Source organism: Copadichromis virginalis, linkage group LG18 (assembly GCF_057382275.1).
Source record: "Copadichromis virginalis isolate Kocher_CV1m ecotype Utaka linkage group LG18, C_Virginalis_male_GT1.1, whole genome shotgun sequence".
Taxonomy (NCBI): Eukaryota; Metazoa; Chordata; class Actinopteri; order Cichliformes; family Cichlidae; genus Copadichromis; species Copadichromis virginalis.
In genome coordinates, this window is record NC_140635.1 from 11,986,076 (window position 1) to 12,000,837 (window position 14,762).

Below are 14,762 nucleotides of genomic sequence, written 5' to 3' on the forward strand. Positions count from 1 at the left end.
ATAGTCTACTGCATTTCAGGAAATGTTGGCTCTATAGATATACAATTAATATTAACCATAGAGCTATACATACCTTCACTGGGCATTTTATTAGGTACAACTTGTTATTACAAGGTTGTAACATTTTTGTTCCTTTAGATTTGGCTTAATTCTTATGTCTTCATGGCACAGATTGAACAAGGTGCTGGAAAAATTTAACCATAAAGATAATGACAGCATCACACAATTACTGTTGAGTGGTTGGCTGAGTCTCCTGTTCCACCACATCTGAAAGGTGCTCTATGAAATAGAGATCTGGTGACTTTTGAGATATTTGGAGACATCTGAGCACAGTGAACAAAAAAAGAGATTAAAAAAAGGGATGTCTATAAGGATATGAACATGTCAGCAACAATACTCAGTTAGGTTGTGGTTACAAAGATGCTCTCTTCACCCAGCGTGTGCCAAGAAAAGATTCCCCTCATTATTACAACAGCAGCAGCTTAAATTGTTGATAGAAGGTGGGGGATGGATCCATGCATCCATCTTACCTGGTGTTCTTTTTCTTTTTTAACCATAGATTTCTTGCAACATTTACTGTGTCACAGTCATTCCTCACTCTTCTATGAAAAATAATAAAATCACAACTCACAAGACCATATGACTGAGAATTGCCTTATAAGTAGCTTATTCAGTCTTGATGGTTGTATTTTCTTTTATTTGTGGTCATTTCTATCATGTACCACAGAAACCTGCATAGCTTGTGACTCTGTGGTTACTGTCAGTTTTCCTCGGTGCCCTCCCCATCTTTCTTTGTTTCGTGATGTTGTAAAGTATGTTAACAGATTGGCCAGGTATACAAAACGGCTTGGCACCTTAATGGCCAAAATCAAGTTGATTTATAAGAAATGCCTTGGCCCATATATGGTAGTAGTTTGGGTGCTGAAAGTGAACAAAGTCTTTATCTTGTCAAAAGTCAGACTACCAACCTTGGTCGGTTTTTCAGTCCTAATGCAGTGTGCGTGCATTTATTCTGCCAATTCTCAGTCCAAACTGGCCCAAGCCCACTTACAAAAAACCCACCCAAGCCTGGTAGCCATTACTGGGCTGGAGCCCAGTCATTTTTGGCTGCCAGGGCACAGCCGGCTGTGTGATGATCCTACTTTAGGCTTTTATTTTTGAAACAAAAACATCATTGTCACAGTCGTCATTGTCTTTGGTTAAATTAGTTAATTGCAAAAATATGTTAAGAGCAGACCGACATTTCCCGGTCCTGTTATACTTTCATTGAACTGAAGACCATTGTATGCACTTTTATCTATTCTTAACTAAAGAACACTGTTTTTTTTAGGGTAAAATAGGTCTAAAATCTTTCATCTCTTATTTCAAAATATAAACATGTAACTGACAGGCAGAGATAAAATTGCAAACGAAGTTGTTTGTTGGAGCCTTTTCGCATTATTTGTGCCAAAACGGCTGTAAGATACCTTTATTTTGAAAGTCACTGCCGGATGTTGTAAAATGTATTTTATGCGCCTTGTCAGCCGCTTAGTGGAGATGTCTGTCTGTATCAGGGGCTGGGTTTCTATTTTATCCAAGAAGAGGGGAAAATAATAGAGTTTCAAGCATGAAGAAAGAAATACATTGAGTGTACACTGACAAATGATGATTTAAAAACTTTCCAAAACTTACCATGGCTATAAGGGAGCTCAAGGTTTGCCTTTTAGGGGTAAGTGGTTGATGTTTTTGTTGATCCGTTTTGGGGGCAAATTCCTTTAGTCTGCTGCGAAACTGAAAAAGCCGACAACATGTTGATGTTAACAGCTGCTCGTTTACAACTTAATGGTAGAGTCGGTACTTTGTCAGTTCCGGTATTTTATTTAAAAGAACTCTTTGTCGTCTTCGTGAAATAAGTTGGGAATTTAACTAATATTAGTAGCTAGTAGTTGGCTTAAAACCAGCCTCATCGGTCGGCAGTCATTTTGAGTATGTCCTCTCGCATGTATTTTGTAGTTCTTAACAGATTAAGCTCTGCTGTGTAGTATAAATCTTTACTTTATAACGGCTCTGACAGTTTATCAGCCATTACGTCATCATCGGAGCCAGCGAGCCGTTAGATTTCTTGCTGCGTTAGCGAAACACGTCAGTCTGTCTTTATAAACGGTGACAGGGACGGCGAGAGCGCTTTGGACCGCAAACTGTCGCTTTATCGATGATGTTGAAGTCGGGAGCTGGGAACTTTTCAGAGCCTCATAAGGTTTTTAGGCCCTCGCATACCTCCTCAGGGCCCTGACATCCTCACTAAAATATTTTTTTGAGTCAGCCCAACCATACGCTGACCTTAACCCATCTTTTGTTACACCTCTGCATGCTTATAACAAGCGGGAGGAGCAGATTTTATGCACATTTAAAGTCACATAAAACCGTACAGGGGTGTTTATACGATTAAAAAAATGGGGTGCCACATTAGGAGACTAGGAAGTGGGTGGGTGGGGGGTCCTATTTTCTTCATCAGATGTGTTACATGAAAAGTGGGACTGCATGAGAGTTTAAATTATAGACAGACTCAAAGATTAATGTAGATACAATGAGTTGAGCATTATTACTGTTGACATGTTGGTCTTTTGGAATCAGAGGTAACAATTGAGAGGGGGGGTCTATCCAGATATCGGTAGTAATGATACCAGCACTGGTTTTGGTATCGATACTAGTGCGATAGAATTGATACTTAGTTTCTATGATCTAAATTCAGTATGTAGTCCATTGAACTGTATTAAATGACTTTTTGGGGAAAGGATAAAACAGACTTTAATGTCTATTTTATTTTTACCCTATAACCCATTTAAACAACAGAAGTCTTTTTGAGACAGGCACACTTACGCCTTTTTTCCAATAGTACCAATTTGACTCAACTCTACTCATTTTCAGTTGTTTTCAATTACAACTGAGTACCACCTAAAAACCGAATTGAGTTGAGCCATGCTGAGCCCAGTAGGTGCTAGTGGGGCAAAAGGGCATTACGTTCCAGGTCTCCAAAAAACACAGTTTCAAGATACACAAAAAGCTGAAAGGTGTGTTTTATTGTGTTATCCAATTACTGTGGTCAATAAAATGTATTCAGAATTTGCAAATTGATGGTGATTCATCTCATAAGTCATGACACACCACTCTTCTCTACATAAGTTGATGTTATAAGTTAGAAGTATCGGTATTGGTAACAGCGATACTGGCCTTGTATTTACTTAAAATCTGCAGTATTGCACAACACTAATAAGAGGTGGCTCTCTCTGTGAACCACATGCTCATTTGGCTAACACCTTGTGATTGTGTTGGGCAATTAGTATATTCTGAAAAGTCAACTTACTAAATGGAGTCTGTAAGTAGGAAGTGAGTCTGTGATATCAGTAAAAAAATGTATACCGGTATTATCTCGGATGATGATGGACATGATATAGCCACTGTTTGCAAGGGAAAATGTGTATTCCCAGAGTGGTTGGTGAATAGTTCCCAGAGGTTGCTTGGCTGTTGCTACAGTAGGTGAAATCAGTCGCAAAGAGGACGCTGTGCACAAAAGCCTCTTTGTGATTGCTTTGGTGGCTAGCAGATTGTTGTGCTCACCTGGAGTTAGCATGGAAGATGCTGATTACAGCTGGAACCTTTTGCAACCACAAGAGTTGCCCCCTGCTGGCCCTTAGTAAGAATGCAGGTGAAGTATTCATTGTGAAAACCCTTAATAAGTAAAAGTGATTATAGTACAAAAGTTTTACCATCAAAATATATTTAAGAAATCTAAAGTGAAAGTACGTGTTACACAGAGTCATACACCGTGTGTTACTGGATAATTTCACGTTATCATTTTAATGACTTAAATACTGCTGTTGCATACTCTTGTATTTGCTATGGTTGTATAATCCAGTAGGTTCAATAGTGACCGCTCACTCTTTGTGTGCATGTCCTGTGACTGATTGATGTTTGCAGGACACTGGAGTTGGGAAATCCAGCATTGTTTGCCGATTTGTCCAGGATCATTTCGATCACAACATAAGTCCAACCATAGGGTGAGTGTTAATCAGCAGAAGGCTTAAGCAGCAGGAAACTAATCAATCGTGTTTGGACACAAAGCTGAAGTAAAGATGTACAGAAATGTACAGGGAGATTCAGCCAGTTAATCAGTAATTTGGCTGAATGAAACTATGCTCAAGCTCAAGTTAAGCTTGTGTTTTTTAGTGATCTCAATCCACATCATTTGTACTAATGGGTAGATTGATAATCCTATGAACTGTCTATAAGCTACAGAAGTTAAACCTAATTATAGAAGAACTGATTACTCAAGAGATAAAAATGAATGTACCTTATTTCATTTGGGTCTTTTATCTTAACTGAATACTTATATATACATATAAGGAATTGCATAAGACACTATTGTCAGACTGTTAAAACTTAACAGACTTTTATTACTATTTAATATTTCTTTAGTCCACAGTAAAATTGGGCGGATTGGTGATAGTCATAACCTCTGAGACAATGTAGAACATGTACAGCTCAGCCAAAAGGTCTCCTTCCTGTAAGGGAAACCTCAGCAGGTAACACATAGCTTATTCTAAACAAACTTTAGCAACTGAAATAAAGACAAACCCACGCGGGAGTCATCCTGCTTCAGCTCCACAACTCCAATAATTCTCATAAGGTGTTTTCATTTTATTACAAATATGTGATTTAATTACATTTTTGAAGTACAAATTTTAGTTAAGTGTTTGCAAGCTTTAATGCACAAATAGGGTACGAGTAGTGGTTGAAAACAGTGTAAAAAATGTAACTTATGGGAAAATGGGTTCAAATGAATAATTGCAAATCCACCTTCCAACTTCTGTAAGCCTGTGAAAAAACCTTGATTTTACTATGTCATTGCATCTGATTTTTTTTTTTTTTTTTAAAAACCCTCACTTTGGAGTAACACTTTAAGGCAAAAAGATTGTAGAATTGTTTAAAAATTATAGTTTTCTTAGTACTTGGTGCAATAAACACTGAAATAAAGGAGGTTTTACATGCCTCTATAGCAACAAACATGCTGTCCCAAACATACTTGTTTTCAGTGTTCTTACTTTCCTGCTGACATGCACAGATTTTTTTCCCTTTGTTTTTAAAGAGTGACCTAAAAAATAGCTGTTGTGAAATGCTTTAAATCATCCACAGAGCGTCATTCCTGACCAAGACAGTGCCATGTGGAAATGAGCTACACAAATTTCTAATCTGGGATACAGCTGGGCAGGAACGGGTAAGTGTACGCAACAGAAACTCCGCATGGACTCGCTGTTAGCTTTAAGTTAACACATGTGATGTTGATTTTCCATTAAACTTTGCATCAGAAAGCTGGTACTCGTGATAGGTAGATATTTATAGGTTATGAAACAGGATGCTTGACACAAGAGTTCAAAGGTCATGAGACATCACGGTGATTAATTTGATGGCTAAGAGGGGGAGGTGGGTTATAGCTGAAGCTTGCCAAACCTGCTTACTGCATGGAAAAAACTAACGCGAGCATTTCCTGCTTATGTGTGAAAAAAGTATGCTGGGACTTCTGCTGTGAGCGTTCTATTATTACATTTGACCGACTGATCTTGTGTGATCAGTGGTGCTGATTGTAAACATCTGTGAACAATACAACTGTGGACACTCTTGAAATATTGATGTCACTGTAGTGTAGTGTTATCATCATGACTGTGAGCTTGCTGATTAAACCTGTGACGTCTGAGTAATTAATATAATTTCAAAAACATGCCATAATATTTTTTTCTACATTTATTATCATTCAAACACCATCTGCTTGTTTAAACACACGCTTCCCTTACCTGACATTTTTGGGGTTTTAGATACCAAATATAATTGAACATGTCAGTGTTTCTCAAACTTTTCAAAACGAGTACCACCTCATAAAATATATGGCTCTTAGAATACCACCCTTATGACCAACATTAAAGTACAATAGTATACGCCTATTTAACACCATATAGTTTACATGAGACAATTTTATTTCTTATATGAATGTTATTTATTTTAACTGTCATAAACAGGATGTGACAAGTGATAATAATAACAAAGGTACTGCATTAAAACATTCACAGCAGGTGGGATATCTGATTGATGACCACAGTTTGAGAACCACTGGAATATGTTATTTGAAGGCACTGATAATGTTTTTAAACTGAAAAGGGTTTTATAAAATAAACTTCTGCAAGCCATAAATGTAATGAATTTTTTAAAACGGAAATGATGCACTCATTTGATTTCTTATTTAATTGGCCACACATTGTCTACTTTATTAAAATACATACGAGCGATCGTGGCTCAAGAGTTGGGCGTTTGCCTTGTAATCGGAAGGTTGCTGGTTCGAGCCCCGGCTTGGACAGTCTCGGTCGTTGTGTCCTTGCGCAAGACACTTCACCCGTTGCCTACTGGTGGTGGTCAGAGGGCCCGGTGGCGCCAGTGTCCGGCATCCTCGCCTCTGTCAGTGCGCCCCAGGGTGGCTGTGGCTACAATGTAGCTTGAAATCACCAGTGTTTGAATGGGTGGATGACTGGATGTGTAAAGTGCTCTATACAAATACAGGCCATTTACCATTCTACCGATTGACTTTTTTTTTTTATGATTGTTGAGTTAACTAAACTGCTGCAACTTTGAGATGAATTGTATCTTCTCTTCTCATTGGCAGTGGATATATAGTTGTACTGATGATAGTTGCTGAGCAATGTGTCTGTGCAGAGGAGAAGAAAAGCTGCGCAAGCTTAAGGGAATGGTGCCGGTTTTAACTGATAAGAGAAACCAACAGTAACTTCAGTACAAAATAGAAATAATTTTGATACAGATGCCATACATTGGTATAGGAAATGTAAAAGAATATAACCTGAGTGTGATATTTATTCTTAAATTGACATTCGTTTTTGGATTCACTGTTTATAAATGATCTCAAAGTTTGGCACGTGTTGGTACATTATTAGCCGATGCGTTCACTCATCGTTTATCTGCAGTAGGCTAACATTTAGTGAGGTGATTTTTACATTCAGCATTTCTTTACAAGCTACCACAGTTTGTCAAGTCAAAGTGAAGGTAACTGCTAAAAGTTAGAAAGGCCTGGGGACTTGAGGAAGTAACTGTTTCCATAAACTCATCATGTAAGAATGTATGGGCATAGTACTCTGCCAGGCTTTTATAAGCTTTTTTTCCCCCTTATTAATCATAGACTGAGCACTTTGGATCATATTTATGTGTGATATACCAAAAAATGAAATCAATCATGCTAACTAATATAAATGTGTCGTCTTTTTTTAGTTTCACTCGTTAGCTCCTATGTACTACAGAGGATCGGCTGCTGCTGTCATTGTCTATGACATTACTAAACTGGTAAGTGTAACAGCAAGTTTACTATTGCTAAACTGGTTAAAGTGTCAGGGCTGTTAGCTCCCTGGAAAAAATGAAAAACATCAGTAACAGCTGTCCTGAACATTTGTAAGTGAAGAATTTTTGCTACTTTTCCATCACTGTGAGATGCTGTGTTTCATGACCTACAAATGTCATTCTTTCCTGGTTTGTTAATGGAAACTCGTCTGGGAAAAAAAAAGCAATGAATATATGACAGGAGACGGAAAAAAACTGCTAGGCATATTCTCATAAACGATCTATCCCAGGATTGACCCCAATTTCTTCTTGTTGTCCAGGATTCGTTCCAGACGCTGAAGAAATGGGTGAAGGAGCTGAAGGAACACGGTCCAGAAGACATTGTAGTAGCTATAGCAGGGAATAAGAATGATTTAGGAGACATCAGGTGGGCTTCTTTTTTTCATCTCTCTTTTTTTTTTATATTTGTAGTTTTTATTGGTGATCTTGTACAGAAGGAACTTTACAACATACATGGGGACAAAGATCAGATAGCCATATACATTGTTGGTCAACATATCCAACAGAATTTCAATTTCTCAAAACTGTAGGAAGATGTAAGTAATAGTTCCCAGTTGTATTTCTCTAACTGGAGGCAGTTGATCCAATCTTGGTGTGATGTCCACCTTATAGTTGCTTACCTAGGTAAGGAGAGTCACTTAAATAAAATCGCTTCTCAGCTCTTTAATGTACTGGGTCCATCTGGAACAGAGTTTGTTGAATTTGTCTCTTTGAAGCTGCAATTTTTCATCTCTTTTGTTGCAAATATGTTTAAAAAAAGTTTCTACAGACACTGTTAGACTGAGTTAACAAACAAATGTGAAAATGGAAATAATTTACCTCAAAAGGGGTCCAAAGTTGAGGGATTTTCACAGTGAGCAAACTGCAGAGAAGAAGTACAAAGTATTGTGTTGCAAGTCTTTAAGAGTGAAACAGGACAACTGTTAACTTAATCCGGGCAGAGATCTGAATCATCGTCTAGCCACGTCCTGTCATACCACACTGAAGTAAGGTGGTTAAGCCAAGGACTTGTGCATTTCTTGAATTTACAACCACTGGGGTTCTTTGTACTGACAGCAGACTGATCTCTGAGGCTCTTCGTCACATGTTCTGTCAATGAATAGCTCGTCAATTGTGGTCGTTTTCAGAAAGTACTTCTATTTTTGTTTTATTGCCTGACAGACTTGAGACCAAACTAAAATATATATGTGGCCTATGAACTAAAATAATTTTGACACCCCTGTTATTGGAGGTCTGTGGCATCACTTCAAAGGTCTTATTTGTTCCAAAGCAGCAACATGACCTTTCTCTTTATGTTTAGTGATGAAGAAGTTGTGTTATTATTCACTCTGGTCCCAATTATAAGTCTTCTTTTATTGTATCCCTTCCTTCAACAATATATGTGCAGTAAAGTCACACAATACTGTGCAAAGGTGTGGAGTCGCCACTTTATTTCTGTACATTTTGTACGTTCTTGTACCTGACTATTTTCAGTGGACTGACTTTGTTGAGCCACTGACCTATGAAACAGTCAAGTTTAAAAAGTCCTTTTTTAAGTGTTGCCTTCACATTACAGACAACTTAGCAAATAAACAATTTTCAGTTGTATCTGTAGACATTTTGTTACTGGCAGCCTGTCACAAATATACATCTTTTGTTAACATTTTTAGTTGAATTCATGAGAGATTGCAAAGATAACACAATTTGACAGGCATAAAATGGCATTTCTACCCCAACAAACTGATTCCCAAAGTGTTATAAGCTGAAACCCCGATATATTTTGGCACGGTGTGCAGTTTGTCCTTAAAAAAAATGGAGGAAACTGCACAATCAGAGGTGAGAAGAAGTGTCAGGCCTGAAAAAAAAAACATGTCTACATCCAGTTAGAAACTCAACTGGTGAAAGTGACTAATTAAAATGCAGATTTTCCATCTGAACTGTTCATCTTTTTTACAGGGAAGTTCCTATGAAGGAAGCTAAGGAGTTTGCTGAATCAATTGCGGCTATTTTCATTGAGACGAGTGCCCGAAATGCTGTCAATGTTGAGGAGCTCTTTCAGAAAATCAGTAGGTTTTGTGGCTTTTTGTTTTCTCCATCAGAAGTACTAGTGTGTCCTGTCTTGTGCTTGATTTAGAGTGGCCTAAGCAGCCTGCTGCACCTCCCCAGAAAAGTAACTACACTTTTAGAGCGGATCAGCTCTAAAATCTTCTCTCTTGTCTGCATTTCAGTGAAAGTAACTGTTGGTCATGTTAAACACTAGTCTATGTTAATACCCTAGTGAACTCCAGCTTCCTCTCATAGTCCAAAAACGGATTTGTTAGGTCAACGAATCTAGATTGGCTACAGGCCCTGTGATTGAGGGTGTCCTGTCTAGGATGTACCTGGCAACTTGCAGTATGACAGCTAGAATAGACCCTGAAGTGGATGATCAGTTAACAAAGTGGATAAATGTGACAAGAGACAGTTTTTTTTAAATGTATCTTTTGTTTGTGCTCAGAATGGAAGCAGAAAAAAATCTCTGACTTTAATTATTCAGTTCCAAATAAACCTGGACTCTACATTACCCTGGAGCCTGCAACACAGCATGACTCCAAATGATGATATGAAACATGCAGTTTGTAATGCACATTTTCTGTTTTAATTGCATTAAGGTTCTGCCATAATGTGGGGGATACATTTTAAATCAAATATAACACAGTGAAAGTTTTATTTTTATTCCGGCTAATTGATGCTGGGATGTTTTGGTTCAACGCTGTGTATCCTAAGCTAAGCAAACTCCTTTCTTTCATGTGGTCATCAAAAAAACTGCTCTGCCTTAATTTTAGTAGTAGTGAAGCAATGCCAAATACAACTCAGCTAAATTTATAAAACTCTTTGTATGCTTAAGATGACTAAATCTGATGTAGAATCTCTTTAAATGTCTGTATTTTTAGGTAAACAAATTCCACCCCTGGAAAATTCTGAGGTGGACAGCAATGATTCCTTTAAACTCACACGACAGCCTGCTCCATCCACCAGGAGGTGCTGCTAGTACCAGCAGCGGCTGATAAGATTACTTCCTTCCGCACTAAGGACCCACCAGCACAGCAATCCACACGGCGTCTTACCCTAGTGACAGCACAGTGAGCAGACTGAAGTTGGCCTGCACGTGTGGTTGATTGCAACATGAAACAGAAAAACCTGCCAGCAGTATTATATGCGTCAATCCACCAGTTTTAACATGCATGTTTATTTAATTTATTCCTAGCAGTTTCAGATCTGCTGAAGTCATGAAGCAGAAAGCCTTCAGTTTGTCCCCCTCAGGTGGTGTTCTGGCTGAACTACTGTGTGGTGTGATACATACAGAAGCTCATTCTAAATTTCAACTCATTTTATACTCTGACTTTAAAATTGAGCACAAATTAAAAACAAGCGGAGCTGACGTGTTTTCTAAAGACAGGAATTTAATAGTTGTTTTCATCACTCTCCTTCTCTGTAGACTATTATAGCACTGTGGCTCTTAAACACATTGAAATTCTTAATATCAATTTTTAGCAAGTCTAACTCCTCCACCCATGAAGCATTTGTGCACATGTGCCACATTTAAGTAAGAGGTCGTTAAGAACAAACTCAGACGAGCATTTATCTCTGTAGCTCAAATGCGACAGGTTTACATTCCTCACGTGTTTTTCACGCACATTTGCTTTAGAAAGATTTTAACTGTAGTGCTGCAGTGGGAACAGCTTGAATCACAATTACAGCATGACACCCCCGGCTGAAACACTGTGACCAATGCTAGAACTGTTTACATAGTGATTTGTTAAAGATGTTTTCTACGTGCTGAAGTGTATTGAGATTTCATTGCAGGGAACGACTGTATACAGCTGCCAGTCGTGTTTTTGTTTTTTCATGCATTTTACCTGTAAAAGGGGGTCACTTTTGTATTGTTGATAAGAGACAAGAACTGCATCTATTTGACTTTAAACATGTGTGCAGCTGTTATATTGCATATACTAACCAAACTCTAAAAGAACTGTGGGAGCGCAGCCCTAACCGTTTAAACCGTTCATCATGCAGCACTTTGCATATTTACACAGTATCAGCTGGGAGTTGCTTTAATAGTAAAAATGTTAACTATTGCAGTTCTCCTTAACTTCAGCATACAGGAGAAATTATTTGAAGGAACATGAAAATTAATTACAATACTGACCAATTAGTTTTGCATTGTCATAGCTTACATTTGTAGTTTACATTTGTACTTGAGTTACTTATTTACATTATAACGTGTACAGTTTTTATCAACAGGTATGATGGGATAATAGAATCAAATGTTGACTTTGTAATGCCATAAATATAATGATATTTACCGCCCTATATATGGGAAAATATACCAGCCTTCATTCAGAAATCTTCTAGTCTGTGTGGCCTTGCTTATCTGAAAAACATACGGTGCATACCTTTAGGTATATGATGCAGTTTTTTAGCTCAGAGGTTAATTTGGAGCACATGTGCGGCATGGGACTACAATCTTCCACTAAAATGCACCACTCAGTAATTGGCTTAAGATGAAAACTGAAATGAACTTAAGAGCTTCTTAGTACCAGATATAAACAAAGTTATATCAGCTGGAAGAGTTATGATTGAAAACAACCTTCATACAATGTAGACTGGATTTCTCAGTGCGCATTGTTTGGACCCCCTTTTGTGTGTTGAGATGGCGACACAAGTGCCTTTTGTATGTTTTTCTAAACAAAATGTATGACATGGCTAAAATGTGCATACTGTTAGAATTAATTACTCATGTCTGACCAAATATATACATAACACTGCCATTCCTTTACAGTCACACTCATACTGTATGCTGCAGTCATGCTTCTCTGTTTACTCTATAGACCAGATTAACATCTGTATATTAATCAATGTAATAAAGAAGTGAAGATTCAATTTCTCTTCAAATTTTACTCTTTCCAATAATGAAATACTGAAGTGTCATCAAAGATCTCAAACACTGTCAAAGGATTACAAACTAAGCTGATGTCTGTACAGTTTCTCAGTCATCCAGTAGTCTAGAGAGCTTGAAAACAAAGAGGCAACTGAACTGATGATATTTGATCTATCAATCATCCAAGAGTCTTCTTCAGCTGTAAAAGTAAAAGGGGGTGAATCCCGCTTGCTGTCAAAGAAACTGGAGAATTTTAGCCAACAAGCTTGACATCCCAGAACACTTCAGACCCAGCGACACACTTGACAAAAGCTGGTTCATCCCAAAGACAAAACTCCCAAACACATGCTAAGTATCATAGTGTTCTCACTGGAGAAAACAAACAGCTATTCCATAAATGCATGGCACAGCGTAGAAGAGCCACCTCGACAGGACAAGACTGAGCTACACATCTGCATCTAAAGGATAAAGGCCACTCTTTGAAGGATGCCAGAGTTCAAACTTTAGACTGAGAAGACAAACTGTTTGAAAGCGGAGTAAAACAGGCCATCTGTCCACTGATGTGGATCGTCATTGAACAGTGGCTTATGACACCAATGAGGTCTCGCAGTACTTTCACTTTTAACCACCCTTAAGGTGTTGGTAATGACCCATACCTTTCATTTTTAGAACCGAACAAGCCTCTTTTCTCAAGATCTCTATTAAGTTTTGATAATAGGTAAATGAGTGAGAAAGATGCAGTCACTAAAAGAGGGTTGTATCATGACATTAACATCTTGACATTGTGAAAACACTCTATGCAGCCTCATTTAAACCACCTTATACTGGAGTCCTATGGAAATGTCTGAACATGATACTGGTAGGGAAGAACAAATGTCTGGCTTTCACCTAAAAAACCCGATATCACTATAGAACAACCTTTTATCTTTAACAGCAAGAAATGATCATTATTTCTGAACATGCACAAGCGTGACACTCTGAACTGCTTTAAACACCTCAAATCACATGTAGACTGCGTCCTATTCAGTACAGCTTACTGAGGAGAAGTCCTCAATTCCCATAAAAGTGATGGATCGCAGTTGTCAATGGTCTCTAAGAGAGCAAGCCTCAGATATTAATAGTTCACAATGAGTACACACACTGCACAAAATCGCTGGATTCCTCGCAAATAGCATCTTAAATTCCCCTTTTTAGCATTCCCCTTTTCATCTACGCTCACATGATGGCCCAAAATGTGTTAAGTTTCATCTCTCGAATAAAAAAAGTTTTTCTTTTTTAGAAAGAGTTCTCCTCAACCAGTTGGTGTTTTTCTGCACTGACTTCAGTATTAACTAAAAAAGAAACAGCTGCAGGAAGATTTTCAAACTAGTTAGGTTAGTTGGCAGTAGGTCACCAGTCTGCGTTCAAGCAGCACTGCCTTAAAAACAGTCATGATTCTGTCATGGAAATCACTACGTGGGCTCAGGAACACTTCCAGAAATCACTGTCTGTGTCTGGGAATTAATGCTTGTGTAACTGGGAGCTCGCACACCTTTTTCCAGGTGGAAAAGCAATCATCACTGCTGAAAGGTATATACACTTTTTAGAGCAACATAAAGCTCCCATCCAGATGACGTCCTCTTTCAGGGAAAGCTTTGCATATTTCAGACTATGCTAATCTGATTACTGCCTTAGTAGGAGAAAAGTCCAGGTGCTGACCTGGCCTGCCTGTATATCAGACTTTTCACCAATGAAAAGCATTATAAGCATGATGAAATGAAAAGTAAAAACAAAGAAGAAGACCTGGAATTTTTGAGCAGCTAGAGTCATATATCAGACACGAACCAGACGACATTCATCTCTCAAAGGTCCTACAACTGGTCTCCAAATTTTTCCCAGAGGGATACAACTGTTGTTAAAAGTAGTGGTTAAAATCATGGTTTTATAAGATCTCCAAATCTAAAATAGTCTAATGAAATTTTGCATTGATGGAAAAAAATCACTTCTGTGAAAATAAGATAATACTAAGGGCCTATAGTCCCTTAGTATCTGTATACTCAGTATACTGTTATCAGTATACTGATTAAGTAATCTGTGGTTTAGTTTGATTGCACACATTGATTACGTCGTAAACAAACATCTTTAAAGGGTGACCACTCCGGTACTGTTACCAGGGCAACATGTGACCCGTGCTACACACCAACCTCAACATGCCCTTTAAACCACAAACAACACTTACATTTACGTTACATGTACGTTCACTAATACTTCTAACAGGTTTAACTAGACTACTGCAGAGTGAATTTACTGCGTTAATGTGCATGTATACACCGCAGACATGCGATTATCACACGTCCCTGATTAAAATTCTCGATTAAATCAATAAAGCACAATTTAACTTGGTTCTGGATTTTATAAGATTATTTTATAACATGTTTTTCCTTCCCCGTAC

At 38.0% G+C, this 14,762-nt stretch overlaps 1 protein-coding gene across 1 annotated transcript; it reads left to right on the forward strand.

The window, feature by feature from the left end:
- The first annotated feature begins 1,486 nt into the window (after positions 1–1,486).
- Positions 1,487–12,333, forward strand: rab31 (RAB31, member RAS oncogene family). The gene is made up of 7 exons (XM_085438073.1): positions 1,487–1,708; positions 3,958–4,037; positions 5,173–5,254; positions 7,306–7,377; positions 7,692–7,798; positions 9,367–9,476; positions 10,344–12,333. The coding sequence occupies exons 1-7, from the start codon at positions 1,673–1,675 to the stop codon at positions 10,439–10,441; spliced, it is 585 nt and encodes a 194-aa protein (XP_085294199.1). The 5' UTR covers positions 1,487–1,672; the 3' UTR covers positions 10,442–12,333.
- The last annotated feature ends 2,429 nt before the right edge of the window (positions 12,334–14,762 follow it).

What these genes read in the sequence shown, in the direction of transcription:
- rab31 (XM_085438073.1), top strand. Translation starts at nt 1,673, where the DNA reads ATGGCTATAAGGGAGCTCAAGGTTTGCCTTTTAGGG. An exon ending in ATACAGCTGGGCAGGAACGG is followed by an intron (nt 5,255 to 7,305) that starts GTAAGTGTACGC and finishes GTCTTTTTTTAG; the next exon opens with TTTCACTCGTTAGCTCCTAT. An exon ending in AATGATTTAGGAGACATCAG is followed by an intron (nt 7,799 to 9,366) that starts GTGGGCTTCTTT and finishes TCTTTTTTACAG; the next exon opens with GGAAGTTCCTATGAAGGAAG.